Genomic DNA, 15,980 nt, shown 5'->3' with positions numbered 1-15,980 from the left:
TTTGCGTTAATTATATAAATTATGTCAAAAAATTGTTCACGTTCATAGCTCGATAAATCTTAGGGCGAGCCGTGAGTGCCTGGACCCGAGGCTGACTCAAATGCGAACGCATCTTAACAAATTAATAAAAAAAAACCGAAGCGGGCAGTTTGTAACCAAATGGGAATATACCCGTTAAGTTATTCGCTGACATATATTATTGAGGCATTTCCATCGGGACATGATTCGCCTTTATTTATGATTATAATGTTGTTTTTTTATTTCAGGCCTTCGACTATGGCTACATAATCCTTCAACAAGCCGTGGCCCCACACAACGTGCTCCTAGCGCGACACAGCGCGCTCGGTCGCATAGTACGCGTCACAGACCACGTGCTGCAATACAGACGATGGGTCCGAGATACTTTCGAGCCGTTCTTCTTTCCCCATCGGGCGCCGCCGGCTGCGGTGTCTAGCGAGCCGTCACCTCCGCCGAGCGATAGCGAACCTGTGAGTGTCTATATTTATACTGATAACCTGACAAACTTTGGTGACGTTTAGTCCAATGCAGGAGCTGGATTCGTATTATGTGAGACAAAAGGAGCGGTTTCCTTTTAAATTGTATTTTTTAGTGTAAATTTAGAAAACGTGGTATGTATTCGTATGTTTGAGAAGGGCTTGATAAGTTGGTGGAGGGGGAAATACAAGCGATGCCAATGCACGACGTGGTAATAATATGAACTTGTGAACGGAGCGAATAGTCTGTTTTTATAACTATGAAGTACTATGCCATACATTTTCTATGCAGGAAACCAAAGAGAATTTCAGAAGAGAAATAGAGGTGGGTTGTCAAAGATAACTTTGTAGCCACAGTAAATTTACTGCCATCTTTCGACACATGATTACATAACATTTTTGTTGTTGTTTTTTTTGTCTGTTTTATGTTAACCTGTTTATGTGCAATAAAGTGACATACATACATATATATACATGATTAAAACTTAAAACGCCATTTGACTTCGATTCTTATTTTTTCACTGATATGTATTAAATATGTTCAATATCAAAAAGTGGCGCCATCTAATAGAACATAGGCCAAAGGCGAGCGATGGCGCTCCATACTACTTCCTAAGGGCAGGACTTTTACGTGGCGCGTGATGAGTAGCGCGCGTTTGCGAATTGCGCCAAGATCGATTTAATTTTTGTATATGAAAGTTATTATTGGCTACTTGACAGTTTTTTGTAAATAATGTCAAACGATCTTGATTTTTCTGAGGATCAAATATCTATATAGGACTCATGGCATTTAAGCAACACAAAAGTCAGAAATTAGAGTTAAAGTCTGACGCTCGCATTCGACGATTGAAACGCCTCTAACAAAATGATATTGTAATGTGACGTCAATAATTGCTATTTTAACCCTGAAATATTGCGTTTATGTATATAGTTGTGGTACAATTTATTTTTTTATAAAATGTATAGAATCGAATGGTACCATTTTCTTTCTCTTCTTTCTTTTTGAGACTTTGGAGCCTAGAATTTTTTTAGTATCTTAATATCTCTTTTTAAATTCCACTTTTTTTTATAATAGATGGCCCATTTTCTATCCATTTAGCAAAATTTAGTTATAATATTGAACATATGTCAAGTACCAATTGTGGTGTCCGCAGGAGTGGTCGGACAGCTCGGCGCGCGCGTCGCCGGCGGGCGCGCGCACGTCGCCGCCGCCGCTGTCCGCGCTGCAGTGCTCCTCGCCCACCCCCAGGCGGGTGTCCGCGCACCAGAGCCTCATCATACATCACATCACCAGCAACTCCGACTTCAACAACATACCCTCAGGTAACACGCGCACGTCGCCGCCGCCGCTGTCCGCGCTGCAGTGCTCCTCGCCCACCCCCAGGCGGGTGTCCGCGCACCAGAGCCTCATCATACATCACATCACCAGCAACTCCGACTTCAACAACATACCCTCAGGTAACACGCGCACGTCGCCGCCGCCGCTGTCCGCGCTGCAGTGCTCCTCGCCCACCCCCAGGCGGGTGTCCGCGCACCAGAGCCTCATCATACATCACATCACCAGCAACTCCGACTTCAACAACATACCCTCAGGTAACACGCGCACGTCGCCGCCGCCGCTGTCCGCGCTGCAGTGCTCCTCGCCCACCCCCAGGCGGGTGTCCGCGCACCAGAGCCTCATCATACATCACATCACCAGCAACTCCGACTTCAACAACATACCCTCAGGTAACACGCGCACGTCGCCGCCGCCGCTGTCCGCGCTGCAGTGCTCCTCGCCCACCCCCAGGCGGGTGTCCGCGCACCAGAGCCTCATCATACATCACATCACCAGCAACTCCGACTTCAACAACATACCCTCAGGTAACACGCGCACGTCGCCGCCGCCGCTGTCCGCGCTGCAGTGCTCCTCGCCCACCCCCAGGCGGGTGTCCGCGCACCAGAGCCTCATCATACATCACATCACCAGCAACTCCGACTTCAACAACATACCCTCAGGTAACACGCGCACGTCGCCGCCGCCGCTGTCCGCGCTGCAGTGCTCCTCGCCCACCCCCAGGCGGGTGTCCGCGCACCAGAGCCTCATCATACATCACATCACCAGCAACTCCGACTTCAACAACATACCCTCAGGTAACACGCGCACGTCGCCGCCGCCGCTGTCCGCGCTGCAGTGCTCCTCGCCCACCCCCAGGCGGGTGTCCGCGCACCAGAGCCTCATCATACATCACATCACCAGCAACTCCGACTTCAACAACATACCCTCAGGTAACACGCGCACGTCGCCGCCGCCGCTGTCCGCGCTGCAGTGCTCCTCGCCCACCCCCAGGCGGGTGTCCGCGCACCAGAGCCTCATCATACATCACATCACCAGCAACTCCGACTTCAACAACATACCCTCAGGTAACACGCGCACGTCGCCGCCGCCGCTGTCCGCGCTGCAGTGCTCCTCGCCCACCCCCAGGCGGGTGTCCGCGCACCAGAGCCTCATCATACATCACATCACCAGCAACTCCGACTTCAACAACATACCCTCAGGTAACACGCGCACGTCGCCGCCGCCGCTGTCCGCGCTGCAGTGCTCCTCGCCCACCCCCAGGCGGGTGTCCGCGCACCAGAGCCTCATCATACATCACATCACCAGCAACTCCGACTTCAACAACATACCCTCAGGTAACACGCGCACGTCGCCGCCGCCGCTGTCCGCGCTGCAGTGCTCCTCGCCCACCCCCAGGCGGGTGTCCGCGCACCAGAGCCTCATCATACATCACATCACCAGCAACTCCGACTTCAACAACATACCCTCAGGTAACACGCGCACGTCGCCGCCGCCGCTGTCCGCGCTGCAGTGCTCCTCGCCCACCCCCAGGCGGGTGTCCGCGCACCAGAGCCTCATCATACATCACATCACCAGCAACTCCGACTTCAACAACATACCCTCAGGTAACACGCGCACGTCGCCGCCGCCGCTGTCCGCGCTGCAGTGCTCCTCGCCCACCCCCAGGCGGGTGTCCGCGCACCAGAGCCTCATCATACATCACATCACCAGCAACTCCGACTTCAACAACATACCCTCAGGTAACACGCGCACGTCGCCGCCGCCGCTGTCCGCGCTGCAGTGCTCCTCGCCCACCCCCAGGCGGGTGTCCGCGCACCAGAGCCTCATCATACATCACATCACCAGCAACTCCGACTTCAACAACATACCCTCAGGTAACACGCGCACGTCGCCGCCGCCGCTGTCCGCGCTGCAGTGCTCCTCGCCCACCCCCAGGCGGGTGTCCGCGCACCAGAGCCTCATCATACATCACATCACCAGCAACTCCGACTTCAACAACATACCCTCAGGTAACACGCGCACGTCGCCGCCGCCGCTGTCCGCGCTGCAGTGCTCCTCGCCCACCCCCAGGCGGGTGTCCGCGCACCAGAGCCTCATCATACATCACATCACCAGCAACTCCGACTTCAACAACATACCCTCAGGTAACACGCGCACGTCGCCGCCGCCGCTGTCCGCGCTGCAGTGCTCCTCGCCCACCCCCAGGCGGGTGTCCGCGCACCAGAGCCTCATCATACATCACATCACCAGCAACTCCGACTTCAACAACATACCCTCAGGTAACACATACCCGATATTAGTAGTAATACATGACTCAGACAGTTGTGGGCAGGGACCGGTCCGGTATCCCCTTATTTATATTTAAAGAGAAGGACTGGGTGTCTAGCGCGTTGACAGCCAGGTGTCATAATTTTTTGAATCAGGAAGGGAATACCCTTTTATTTTAGTGGTATCTCTGAAAGGGAAACCCCATTCTAGAGCTAAGTTAAATGAGCGGGTAAGACATTCAAAGGGAAAGCTTGCTACCCCAAATGGGGTAATTCGATGAACGGCTAACCCATTTAAAGGCTTTTTTCTGGGAAAGGGTGGACGGGTCCCTGGTTGTGCGCCACAACAGTAGCGGGCGCACGCTTCCGCCGCCGCTATCAGCGTCACAATGTTCCTCGTAGGCTTCCAGACAAGTGTCTGCTCATCAGAGTTTGATCATACGCCACATTACCAACAACTTTAACATACCCTCACTTCAGGTAACCGATAGGCTACCTAACATTAGAAAATAAATCTACCAAATAATTTACTCCTTTAACCCCTGGAACGCCGAACCATCAAACTTACATGTACCAGTCAGATGCCTATTGCCGGATTCGTCCCATCCCCCTCAAACGCCGGATAGGCTCGCGTGCGAGTATGTGCACCCGTTGACTGCCGCAACATAAACTGCATTAAAATGCAAGTAATATAAAACTCTATTTGTAAGGGTTTAGATCTCAAAATTGTAAAAAATATGATGGAATAAATTTTGTGACTGATAAGGCACAAGACAGTGTGTACAGATCCGGGACTAGGCATTTGACGGGTACAAAAATTGAAGACCCTCCGGCAATTGACAGGACTGGTACGGATCAGGCACTAGGCGTCCCAAGGGTTAAGATTTATGTTATGATTTAGGATTATAATTAATAATAACAAATTTATGTTCGTTGGTAACTATACATTATTTTTTATATTTATTATATTTTAGAAACATACAGTCGTTTACAAACAGTACTTATACAATATTACTTAAGTTTAGACCTAGATTTTCATTTTTTACATAAAATCAGTCTGTTTTTTTTTTTCTTTAAGATTACAATTTTAAATGTTACCCAAAACTAAACATTTGAGAGCGTAAAGAAAAGAAAACATGCATAATTACAATTAATAATAACAAATTTATGTTCGTTGGTAACTATAAATGTTACTAATAGACTGGAACTCGCACCTAAATAATTATTATATTCTGTTTACCTTTGTCTACCCCATTTAGTCATTATAAACAATTTTTTTACATCTGATTTATTTTTGTTTCTTCCAGGAGTAATGCAACAACGCTACTCTAACGACAGCGCGCCAAAGAACCGCAATCGCTCCTTCTCATCCAAACAACGGCGCTACTCCTCCCCGCCCGCCAACCCGCGCCGCACGGGCGGCGGCGGAGGCGGTGGCGGCGGCGGCGGCGGCGGCGGGGGCGGCGACGGGCGCGGCAGCAAGAAGCGCCGCCAGTTCGCGCCGCAGCCGCAGCGATGATATACGGCCGGCGTGTAGGTGATGCGTGTTCACGGACGTGTTCAAAATATTTAAGTGTCATTGTATGTGTACGGTCTTAAGTGACGAGTATTTGGCGGGGCGTGCAGCGTTGCGTCGAACGTCTAAGCGATTTCGACACTAACGTAGACGTTTACGCTGATCACCCCGTCGAATGTGTACTAAATTTGTACACTGACGTCGGTATTGCGCACCGATCACCTTGATATAAGAGTTTATATATAGATATGCTCTTATATAGGGGTGATTGTATTATAATCCTGTTCGCCCCGCCGGCGATGCGAGCCATAGTTGCAGCGTACACAATCAGCGTGTAGGTTATTAACAGATGAATGGTTGAGATGTGTTTGATATGGACGTATCGAAAAAAATTACAAAGCCTAAAGCTTTTTAATGTCACAGTGTGTGTCAGGACGTTAGAAAAACAAACTAACCTTAGGTCTCTTATACTAACCAGGCACGACTTTACGCGGTAGCAGCAAGCTATAGTCACGAGTGGTACCGCCGTAAGCCGAGTCGTGTCTTTTAATTCACGTAGATTGTCAGTCGCCGCTTGCCGCTCTCGCTACCGCTCGATATCGAGGCCAAGCGAGTCTGTAGCGCCGTGAATCGTTCTAAATTGTTACGTATAAGCGTTCCTGAAAAATATTCATGTTTTTTTTAAGTAACGCAATGCGTCTACAAGGTATAACAAAAATAGTCGGGACCCGTTTAAGGGCATACCTAGTATCGTGTTATAATTAAGAAAAAGTAAAAGAATTTTTTTTGAAGTGAAATATTTTTGGCCTTTGTATAGAAGGTGGCCGACTTAGGCGACGGCCCCATAGAAAAAAATAATTTCCCGTCAATTTTTTTTTCTTCTTATCCCTAATAAGAACATCGATTATGCTATTAAACGTATCCCCACTATTTTTGTTGCACCTTGTACATTAGAGAGGCATTTAAGGTTATACTGTTGAATTCTACCTAGTTCCCGTTTAAATCCAAATTCGACTAAATTCGTAGTGGCTATCATCCACTCAAAGGCGGCTTTTATTTAAATGTACAGTGTATATATTAAAATTTTATCTACATACACAGTTATCGTCAATGGATATCAGTTACGCATCTATTAAGATCGAAATATAAATAAAACAAATCGCAAAAAGTATTGTTGTATAACTACTGAATTGAGAAAAACGGTACTATCTAAAAAATAAGATAGAAATACTGTTTTGTTTTTAACTTTTCAGAAAATCTAACGTATCAGCATACTATTATGTATCGAATTTCATTGCAATAAGAACACTTATGGTTTGGCCACGAAACACGCTCCGAGCGTGGACGATCGACGCTGTCACCGACCGCCATACTTTGTTTAACAGTTTGACCGCCGAAGACGTCAACTGACGCGCGTGGCCAGATGTAAAAGAGAATTTGAAATAGAGGTGGATTGTGAGAAAACTTTATAGCCAATTTACTGCCATCATTCGACACATGATTAAAACATTTAGAACGCCATTTGACTTTGATCCTTATTCTTTCACTGATATGTGTTAAATTTGTTAAATATCAAAAAGTGGCGCCATCTTACCGGGCATCGGCTAAAGGTTGTGGCGCCATCGCTCGAAACGGTGCCTTTGGCCTTTGATCTATTAGATGTCGCCACTTTTAGATATTTAACAATTTCAACACATATTAGTGCAAAAAATAAGGCTCAAAGTCAAATGGCGTTCTGAACGATGACAGTAAATTCGTCGAAAGATGGCAGTAAATTTACTGTGTCTACAGAGTTTTCTATGCCGCACACGATAGGCGTAGCGTTCGAAGTGTTAACCCAAATGTATGGCGGACGGCTCCAGCGTCGAGCACGCACGCTCGGAAAATGCGTTTCGTGGCCCTCGGGCTAGTCCGTTAACCCTTAGATGCATGGAGTAGAAATATTGATACTGAAGTGCCAATGAAACTCTCTTGAAATTAAGACTGTTATGTTATGACGATATACATTCTTAATTAAAAGTGAATTTGGTTGTTTTAATATTAGTATTGATATTTTATGCATCTAAGGGATACTATTTAGAGATTGTATACAGTACAGTACAGAATTGATTATATATTTTATTTTGCGTAGCTGATACTGAACTATTGACGCTTATCATTCGCTGTTGGATAGGCAAGCAATAATTTCATTATTACACACCCTGAACATAGAATTATTGTCAGGAGTTGTGTATATCTAAATTAGTGCAACTTTGCACCGAGCAAAATTAACCGTTGCGACTTTGCCCACTAGCAGACTTGCACATAACAAAAATGAAACTAGTATTGAGGCAAGAAAATCCCTTTTTATATAATATAGGGGGTACTTTGGAAGGCTAAATAGTCAACATTCCACTGTTACACGTTTATCAACTATATGATACACCAACATATAGGTGAACTGTGACGTCACTATATATAAATAAATAGTGAAGTCTTGTCTATTTGACCAAAAACTCCGATTTGACGATTTATTAGTGACAAGCGAGTTTGTGGCAAGAGTTTTATTTTATTTTAATTTATTGTATTAGATGTGTAATCTAAGAAAAATCCTGCCCTCGAATTTGACAGCTGCAGAAGATGACGCTGTAAGGCTGTTTTGTGGTAATTCAATTGTCAAATGTCAACTTTTGACAAACAGAGTAACTGGCTTCGTACGGTGTCACCTAAATTAACTGTCAACTTAAAAGCACGAATTTATCTTAGACTTTACACATCTGACACAATGAATGAATCTTTAATAAATAAGCAATAACATAATAGTAGAAACTTAACATACGCCGTATTTTTATTTCAAGTTTGCGTCACAACTTTGCCCAGTTTTTAATAAATAAATAATGATTATAGGACAATTTTACACAGACCACACAGATACACACAGACACAGACAGATAGTCGCACAGTAAGCTCTGTAAGGCTTGTTTTGTGGTTACTGGTTACTAGACGAAGTTATATACATATATAATATATAGTTATATATAAATACTTATATACATAGAAAACATCAATAACTCAGGAACAAATATTTGTGATAACACACACAAATTAACGCCCCTACCAGAATTCTAACCCGGGACCTTCAGCTTCTTAAGCAGGGTCACTACCGACAAGGCTAGGAGGTCTTAATAATTCGATTATTTTCCTCATATGAGTTAAATTGTTAATCATTCGTGATTTTTATTTGTGTTAAATGAACTATATTCGAAATTAAATGGTTTTTACTAGACAGTTTTTTACATTTATGTAATATTAATAAATTACGATATGCTGAATTTTTACGCTTGTATATATTTGTAGAAAACACGACAGTATTTTATGATGTGCCGTTCTTTAAAAAAAAAGAGGCCTCATTGCAAGGCGCCCAGTAAATTAAGATGATAAAAAACCCTTATTTCTCATTTCTATGATGATAAAATAAAAAACAGTATTTTTCACATAAAATTTTTGCGATCTAAGAATCTGGGCAAAGTTAAGACGAAGTTGCAGTTATACATCGTGACGTTTTTTTCTTATTATACGTATAAAAACTCAGCTCTCCAACACCACTATGAAATAACTTATACGCTTCTATAAAAGTGCGATTTTATATTTAAACAAATTTAATATAACGTTATAGTGCTGTGACTATAGTAATAGTTTAGTATATATGTAGATGTATGCCGTGCTGATTTATAAGGACGTATGTGTATTATTAAAAACGTATGGTATACTTTAAGACAGCGAAATAGCTGAAGTAAAATCAATGAGAGCTAATTTATTTTTTATTTCTGATCTGGAAATATAAATGTGACTGTTTTATGCAAAAGGTACCCTGTCGGTTGTCGATGAAGATGATTGAATGTTATGGCAATGACAGACGATAATTAGATACTTGAAATAGACACATTTACCAGTAACATGAAACAGTTAAAAAAATCGTTTTATACCACCTTTACCTGTAAATAAAAACCAATTCTCATTGATCTAACTTTACGCTAAGGCGGTATCTATACTAGATACGGATCCGCACGCTGCTCTGTAGTGCGAGCGGGACATCGCTATACACGTGTAGTTTTGTCTCACTTGCACACCGGCGAGAGGATCTGCAGTGTAATAACCGCTTAAGCTGGCCATCTGCAAAATAATTATTTGCAATATAAAGGTTTCAAACTCCAATTAAAATATAAAAGCAATATCTAACTAGCCACTAGCCTCTTAGGTGCGAAAGAGACGGATGATCGAAAGTCAGTCACGGACCTAATAACCGTTCGACACGACACATAGTAATAGAGTCAGACCAAGACAAGTTAGTTGCGATTTTGATAGCCCAGACGGTGTACGTGTTATTTTAAACGTCAAACTTTTATGAAATTATGACGATTACTTAACACTTGCACCGCCTGGGCTATCAAAATTGCTGCCAACTTATCTTGGTCTGGCTAGTATAATATTCCGTAAAATATTAATTTTGTGACTTTGCCCATTGAAAAACCATAAACATATACTTGAAGTAAAAGAAAAACACGTTTTATCGATATTTACTTAAGCTCTGATTACAATTCGGATTTGAAGGGTATTTTAGTATTTTATGCGTGGGTTTGTCTGGCATGTGGGCAAAGTGGCATAGTTTCACAATAATAGGTAGTGTTTAAATCTGATAAATGTAATCGAAGGCTGTATCCTGATATTTTAGAGAACTTATATATTTTAATCTTCAGGCTTTTTTAGCAATACTTAAACGAACATTTTAGTCAATTGTGGTTTTTACTTATTAGCAATGAAAACGGGTCAGTTTCTATAGAAACATCCATACGAAGCGACCGGTATTCAATGTGGGTATAATTAATATTAAAACATCTTAAATTTATTAATTATTAAAATGAATGTGCGACGGTTATTTGGTTCAACTGACACTTAAGTATAAGCCCGAAACAAATGTAATGCCTTAAGTAATTCCGCGTTTAAGACGTAAGACGATAACAGTTTGATTGCAAAAGGTTCATGCTCATAGTCTATTCTATTAGGACAAAAGAATCATTGATTAACACTGATTTAAACGTTCACGATTATTACACATTAATAAATTATAGAAATGGGAGTTAAGCGAGTTTTAAATTTACCTTCGACGTTTCGAGGACGGCGTTGTCCCCGTGGTTTCGGAGAAGACTGGCTAAAGTTGACATCAACATCTTCGCGAGTTCGAACTAACTTGGTCTTGTTTATCAACTTGAATGTTTTGCGCACTAGGGATGTTACTCTGTCGACACACAACACTAACGATATTCGATTTTTCGACGTTTCCGCTTACATATACTAATGACTGCATTCCATGTACATGAGATCCCCAAACCCTCGTCCCTATTGAAATTGCAATGTTATTTTTTTAGTTCAATGGCTTCCCTCACTTCTCTGCTGTAGGAAAGCGATCCGTGGAAGATAAATTTAAAACTCAATTGGCGATTAAGTTCCGTTTCTATAATTATTAACGTAAAATCATTGTTTGTCTGAGATGTAGTCTAAGATAAAAATCTTTCCCTCAATTTGACAGCTGAAGATGTTTTTTTGATAACCAGAGTCCCCGCATAATATACGCTCCGTACGGCGTCGTCTGAAGACGAGCGTAATTTTTTTGAGTTGTGACTTTCATTTTTTGCATTCGGTTTTATACACGGTTCATTCTCAATTTATATGACTGCGGTCATACTCAACTCCGTCAAATTTTTCATACATTTAGTATGTTCTGACGGAGTTTAGACGCAGGCGCAAGTTTGGAGAATGACCGACGTCTTTTTGGTTCACACAGCGACGCAATGAGTTATCTGCCGACATACCAGTAGAATGTCAAAATTATTCTCGTCTGGCTTTACCAAAAAGTATGAATTCACCTTAGAATTTATCCTCCCGAGTCCCGGCGTCCTTTTAAAAGGACAATATCAAATCAAAATTTGAACAATGTATTAAAATAAGTTTCCAAATTGGGACATATTTATACAATCAATGAATCGCTGTTTAGTAAAAACTAGTGCCTAATTCTTGCGATTAGTTTCCAAACGTACTCCAGGCTCTCATGAGCACACAATAAGCCGGGACAAACCCTAGGAAGGAAAAAAAATCGCTGTTTAGGATCTTAATAGAAGGTAGCAACATAGCCATGTGATTCTGTCGTTTTTTTTGTAATGCTAGTGGAACAGACTGTACTAAAGAAAAATGATTGTTTGTGTGAGATATTTAAGACAGTGAGTGGGTCGGCTCAGGCTTCCTTAACACATTCACTGCCGGGAATCCACCTGGTGGGCGCTCGTGAACTTTGTTCAGATGCCGGACAACCCGCTGGGCGGGTTGTTTTGTATGCAGCTATAGACCACCGGTTTCTGGGGTAGTGCGCCGTTTTTTGTCTGGCAGTGAATGTGTTACAGGCCTATAGATTATTTAATTCTAAAAAAATGTGAACAAAAAAACACGTGACTCGGTCCTACAGTTGCAATGAGAGATATATGAGCGGCCAAAGTACAAATATTTGAATCAGATATCTTTGAGCACCTTGACCGCACCGATATATCTGATGGCGACTGCACTACTAATAATTAGTACAAAGATCCAAAATGTACCTCATATTGATTTACTGAGTCACGTGGTTTTGCATTGACTTAAAATTACAGCCTGAAGTGAAATGACACTGCCTGTATTGTGACGAGCAAGGGGTTCGATTCCCGTGCGAAATAAAAAAAAAATTGGTTGAAAATAACAAAAAAATGCATTTAGTCAATTAAGACTGCTTCATTCGGTATCATATAAAAATACACTAAAATACAAATTAGTACTTAACGGTAAAGTATCGTGTTGTACTAATCTAGGGTATGATTCATTTGTACTCTAATAAATGTAAAAATCCCCTTTTGCATTTATTTAAATTGTATAATAGCTGTCATAATCAAGCTTAAAATGTACTTTGCAACTTTGCTCATTGTTCTTATAGCTTTGCCCATAATTTTTGTGCAAAAATAAATTCGTCGTACAATACATTTGTCTGACCGAAATTGGACGAAGAGAAAATCTGGGCATAAATATCTTCATTATGCTTTTATCGCCTCTGATTAGGCGATAAAAGCATGTCATCATATCTGACTTTAAAATATGTGGGGTACAGGACTGTATTGTTACGTATGAACATGATTGCATGGGACTTTCCCCACCCATTGCAAGTCAATTTTGTATGCTGTTAGAGTCGATTTGTGTGAAAACCGTAAATTTGTTGAAAAATTTACTCCTATGGGCAATAAATTTAAAAATGTCAAAAGGGGCCTAATCTACAATGTATACTCATTGGCCATGAAGTATTAGAATTAGTTAACTTATTTTATGAATTGTTTTTGTTTTTTAATGTGTAGTAACATTCTATGTCTGTTAATGTGATTTGCCAAAGTTTCTTTAAAAGGAAAGCGGCAGAATATTGTGACGCGAGTATAACGTTCAATTTTAATCAATGAATGAGTAATTTTTTGTATTAAGGTATACCGGGATAAGATCGGACTATTTTTCGGCGAGCTGGAAGGACGTCACAAAAAAAATATCTCTTACTTTTACCTCCAAATGTTTAATGCAAACGATAAAAAAGAAAACTTGCTTTTATTATTAATACCCCTTAATAAAATAGTTTAGGAGTAATTTATACATTCAAAATGGTTTTTTTTTAAAGACACTTAACCGAAAAACCTTGGATTAAGATCGCACTAATTGCTAATTCGAACTCTAAAGCAAGGAGAATTAGTTTCATACGTTGAAAAAATCCTGTCTTTTTCATTAAATATAAACTTTTTCACACTTTTGTTAAACGTTCGTAACACACGGATGACACGACTGGCGGTTACTACCATGTGGCAAGAGGGGCGTATGAAATAGCGTCACACATTGTATTGCTCATACGATCTTACTCTTCATCCGATCTAACCCGAGTATAGCTTATGCAATCAATCACTTATTATACAATTTGTATAAGATGTGTAAAATATAAAACAAATTCTTGCTTCGACAGCTGATGTAGGTACATACTCCATAGATGGTGTTGTACATCCATTATGCGATAACTTGTCAAAAAGTAAACGTTTCACATTACAGTGGCTACAAAACATGGCGCCCTACATCAGCTTCCGGCTGTCAAACTTAGGCGCATAATTTTGTCTTAGAGTTTACACATTTTATACAATTAATAAATCTTTGATTATAGTCAAAGTTTTACTGGTATTTTAGAATACTTTAGTTTGTAGGGCAATTTCGAAAATGGACGCTAGTTTGATAGAATTATGGGTGATTTTCGTAACCACTCGACATTTTTAAGTATTCGTTGCGTTGTTCTGTCGCTTGTAGCAAAGGCAAACATTAGTATAAAACCCGTCTTACGCTATGAAGTCGCGCAAGCGTGTAAACTAGGCATAAAAGCCCTTCCACACTATCCTACAGGATATCATATACAGTGTAAAAGTGTTCCTACCTTTATTTTTTATGAGACACGCGAGCTATACTAGCTCTAATAAATTTAAAGGGTATCAAATGTCTATAAATGCAATAAGTCTACACACACTGTTACCAAGTTGCTAAAATTCAAGTCTCGCTACTTTATTCCACACGTTTTAGAGACTTACGGGCCTGATTTAGTTAAATTATTATTTATCCCTTTCTTACAAACACATAAGTCAAAATGATAGATAAAGACACACGATTCATAGCTAATTCAGGCCAGTAACGCGTTTATGAATAACGCCATCAGTAAGCCGTTATTACATCTACACGGTCGCTGAATAAATAATAGTATTACTGTACAGAAATAACACTTCCTACAAATTTGAAGTTTGACAGCGATTCAGGGACGAATCATGCTGTCCCTTTCTAACTTATGGCACACCCTTTCGGCTATTTAGGGTTGTTAAAATTAATTTTATCTGTGGTTGTGCACGCAAAGAGACGTCAAGTTGTGCCAACCCTAATAATTGCTCGGAGCAATGCCGAGCCGAACGGAGCCGTGAATGGCCGAAGGGATCAGTGTCGCCCCATTAGTAGAGCTGTCGCTTGGCCTCCCACGAAAAAGTGCACGGCGACCGTGAGGATGTAATAAGCGCTATAAGTAGGATAATTAGGTAAATGAAGTAATGACCTGTCCTGGAAAAAAGACTTTCAGGCTCCGATATAAGGTCTGATTTTGCTTGCTTATCTTTATTTCCTGGGCTCTTAGTTATTTGTCCTAAAAATTGACTTGAAGGTCTTATGAGGTAACAATACAACCCATTGCGTTTCTATCCACATGATATCCTGATTTGACTGTATTTTTAAGCCTCAATTTATGTCTGAAATCAGTAGTTTTGCGTTGGTTATAACTAGAATTCTAGTTTGATATCAAAGTATGAGTTGATTTAGATCTAAAATATTAGTTGGCATCATTTTGTTATAGTTTTAATGGAAGTGTTCAAAGATTAGAAAATGTTTAGTAAATAAAAAAATAAAACTAAAAAAAAATATGACTTAAGGTCGTTAAAAATGCAGATAGAAGTTTAAGCACCGGGGGGCCTGACATCAAACCGATATTATAATGATATTGGACATTGGAATCATTCGGGCATCTTCTCACTCGCACTGATACAAATACCAACAAGTTAGAGCGAAATGAACGCGCGACTGACAGCTAACTGATATGATTCCAATCATCATCATATCAGCCCTTTTGCTCCATAGACCTCTCTTCTAGTACGCCACTTGTCCCGGTTCTGAGCTAATCTCATCCAGAAGTGACCCGCGATTTTCCGAATTTCTTCCTCCACGGGCCACATTAGGAGCTTTTTTTTTTTTTTTTTTTTTTTTTTTTTTTTTTTTTTTTTTTTTCAATATGAATAAAAAATATCGGTGTGTTGTCAGGTGCACGTCTGAAATCGCCTGTTATTACTTTTTTATCTCATTTTATTATTGTCACACTTTCGCTATAGTCTTGAACAAAGCATTATTTTATCACAATGCCCCTAACTTTCCACAAAGTACCTATTCAGCGATTATACTGATGGTCATTGGCCCAGTTCTCACCTGGATTGTATTCATAAACTTCCATGTTCCAAACTTATTTGACCCCTAACTTCATACTTAATCTAGGTACCAAGGGATTTTAGTTAAAAAAAGACTTGACAACAATAATTTCCCAATACTTTTTGATCCGTAACTCCATATTAAATATAGGCAGCAATGGTCTGTAAGTTATACTGGTTTTTGTATGGTTTTGGCATAGTTTATAACAGTCATTAAGCATGATAAATGGTCTCGCTAAAACGTTTTGTTGAGCGTAATTTTGGGTACAATGGATGAAAACG

The 15,980-nt window shown here is 41.2% G+C and overlaps 1 protein-coding gene across 1 annotated transcript in view; it reads left to right on the top strand.

Annotated features, from left to right (window-relative positions):
- Window positions 1-6,595, top strand: part of LOC133529945 (mucin-2-like) — a 44,260-nt gene extending 37,665 nt beyond the window's left edge. Inside the window, exons 6-8 of the mRNA XM_061867728.1 lie at window positions 267-488; window positions 1,649-4,112; window positions 5,408-6,595. Of these exons, the coding sequence (XP_061723712.1) occupies window positions 267-488; window positions 1,649-4,112; window positions 5,408-5,619 (2,898 nt within the window). The 3' untranslated portion in view covers window positions 5,620-6,595. The remainder of the gene's footprint in view (window positions 1-266; window positions 489-1,648; window positions 4,113-5,407) is intronic.
- The last annotated feature ends 9,385 nt before the right edge of the window (window positions 6,596-15,980 follow it).

Source organism: Cydia pomonella, chromosome 22 (genome assembly GCF_033807575.1).
Source record: "Cydia pomonella isolate Wapato2018A chromosome 22, ilCydPomo1, whole genome shotgun sequence".
NCBI lineage: Eukaryota > Metazoa > Arthropoda > Insecta > Lepidoptera > Tortricidae > Cydia > Cydia pomonella.
Note: the sequence above shows the minus strand (reverse complement) of the source record. Positions and strands in the feature narration are given on the sequence as shown.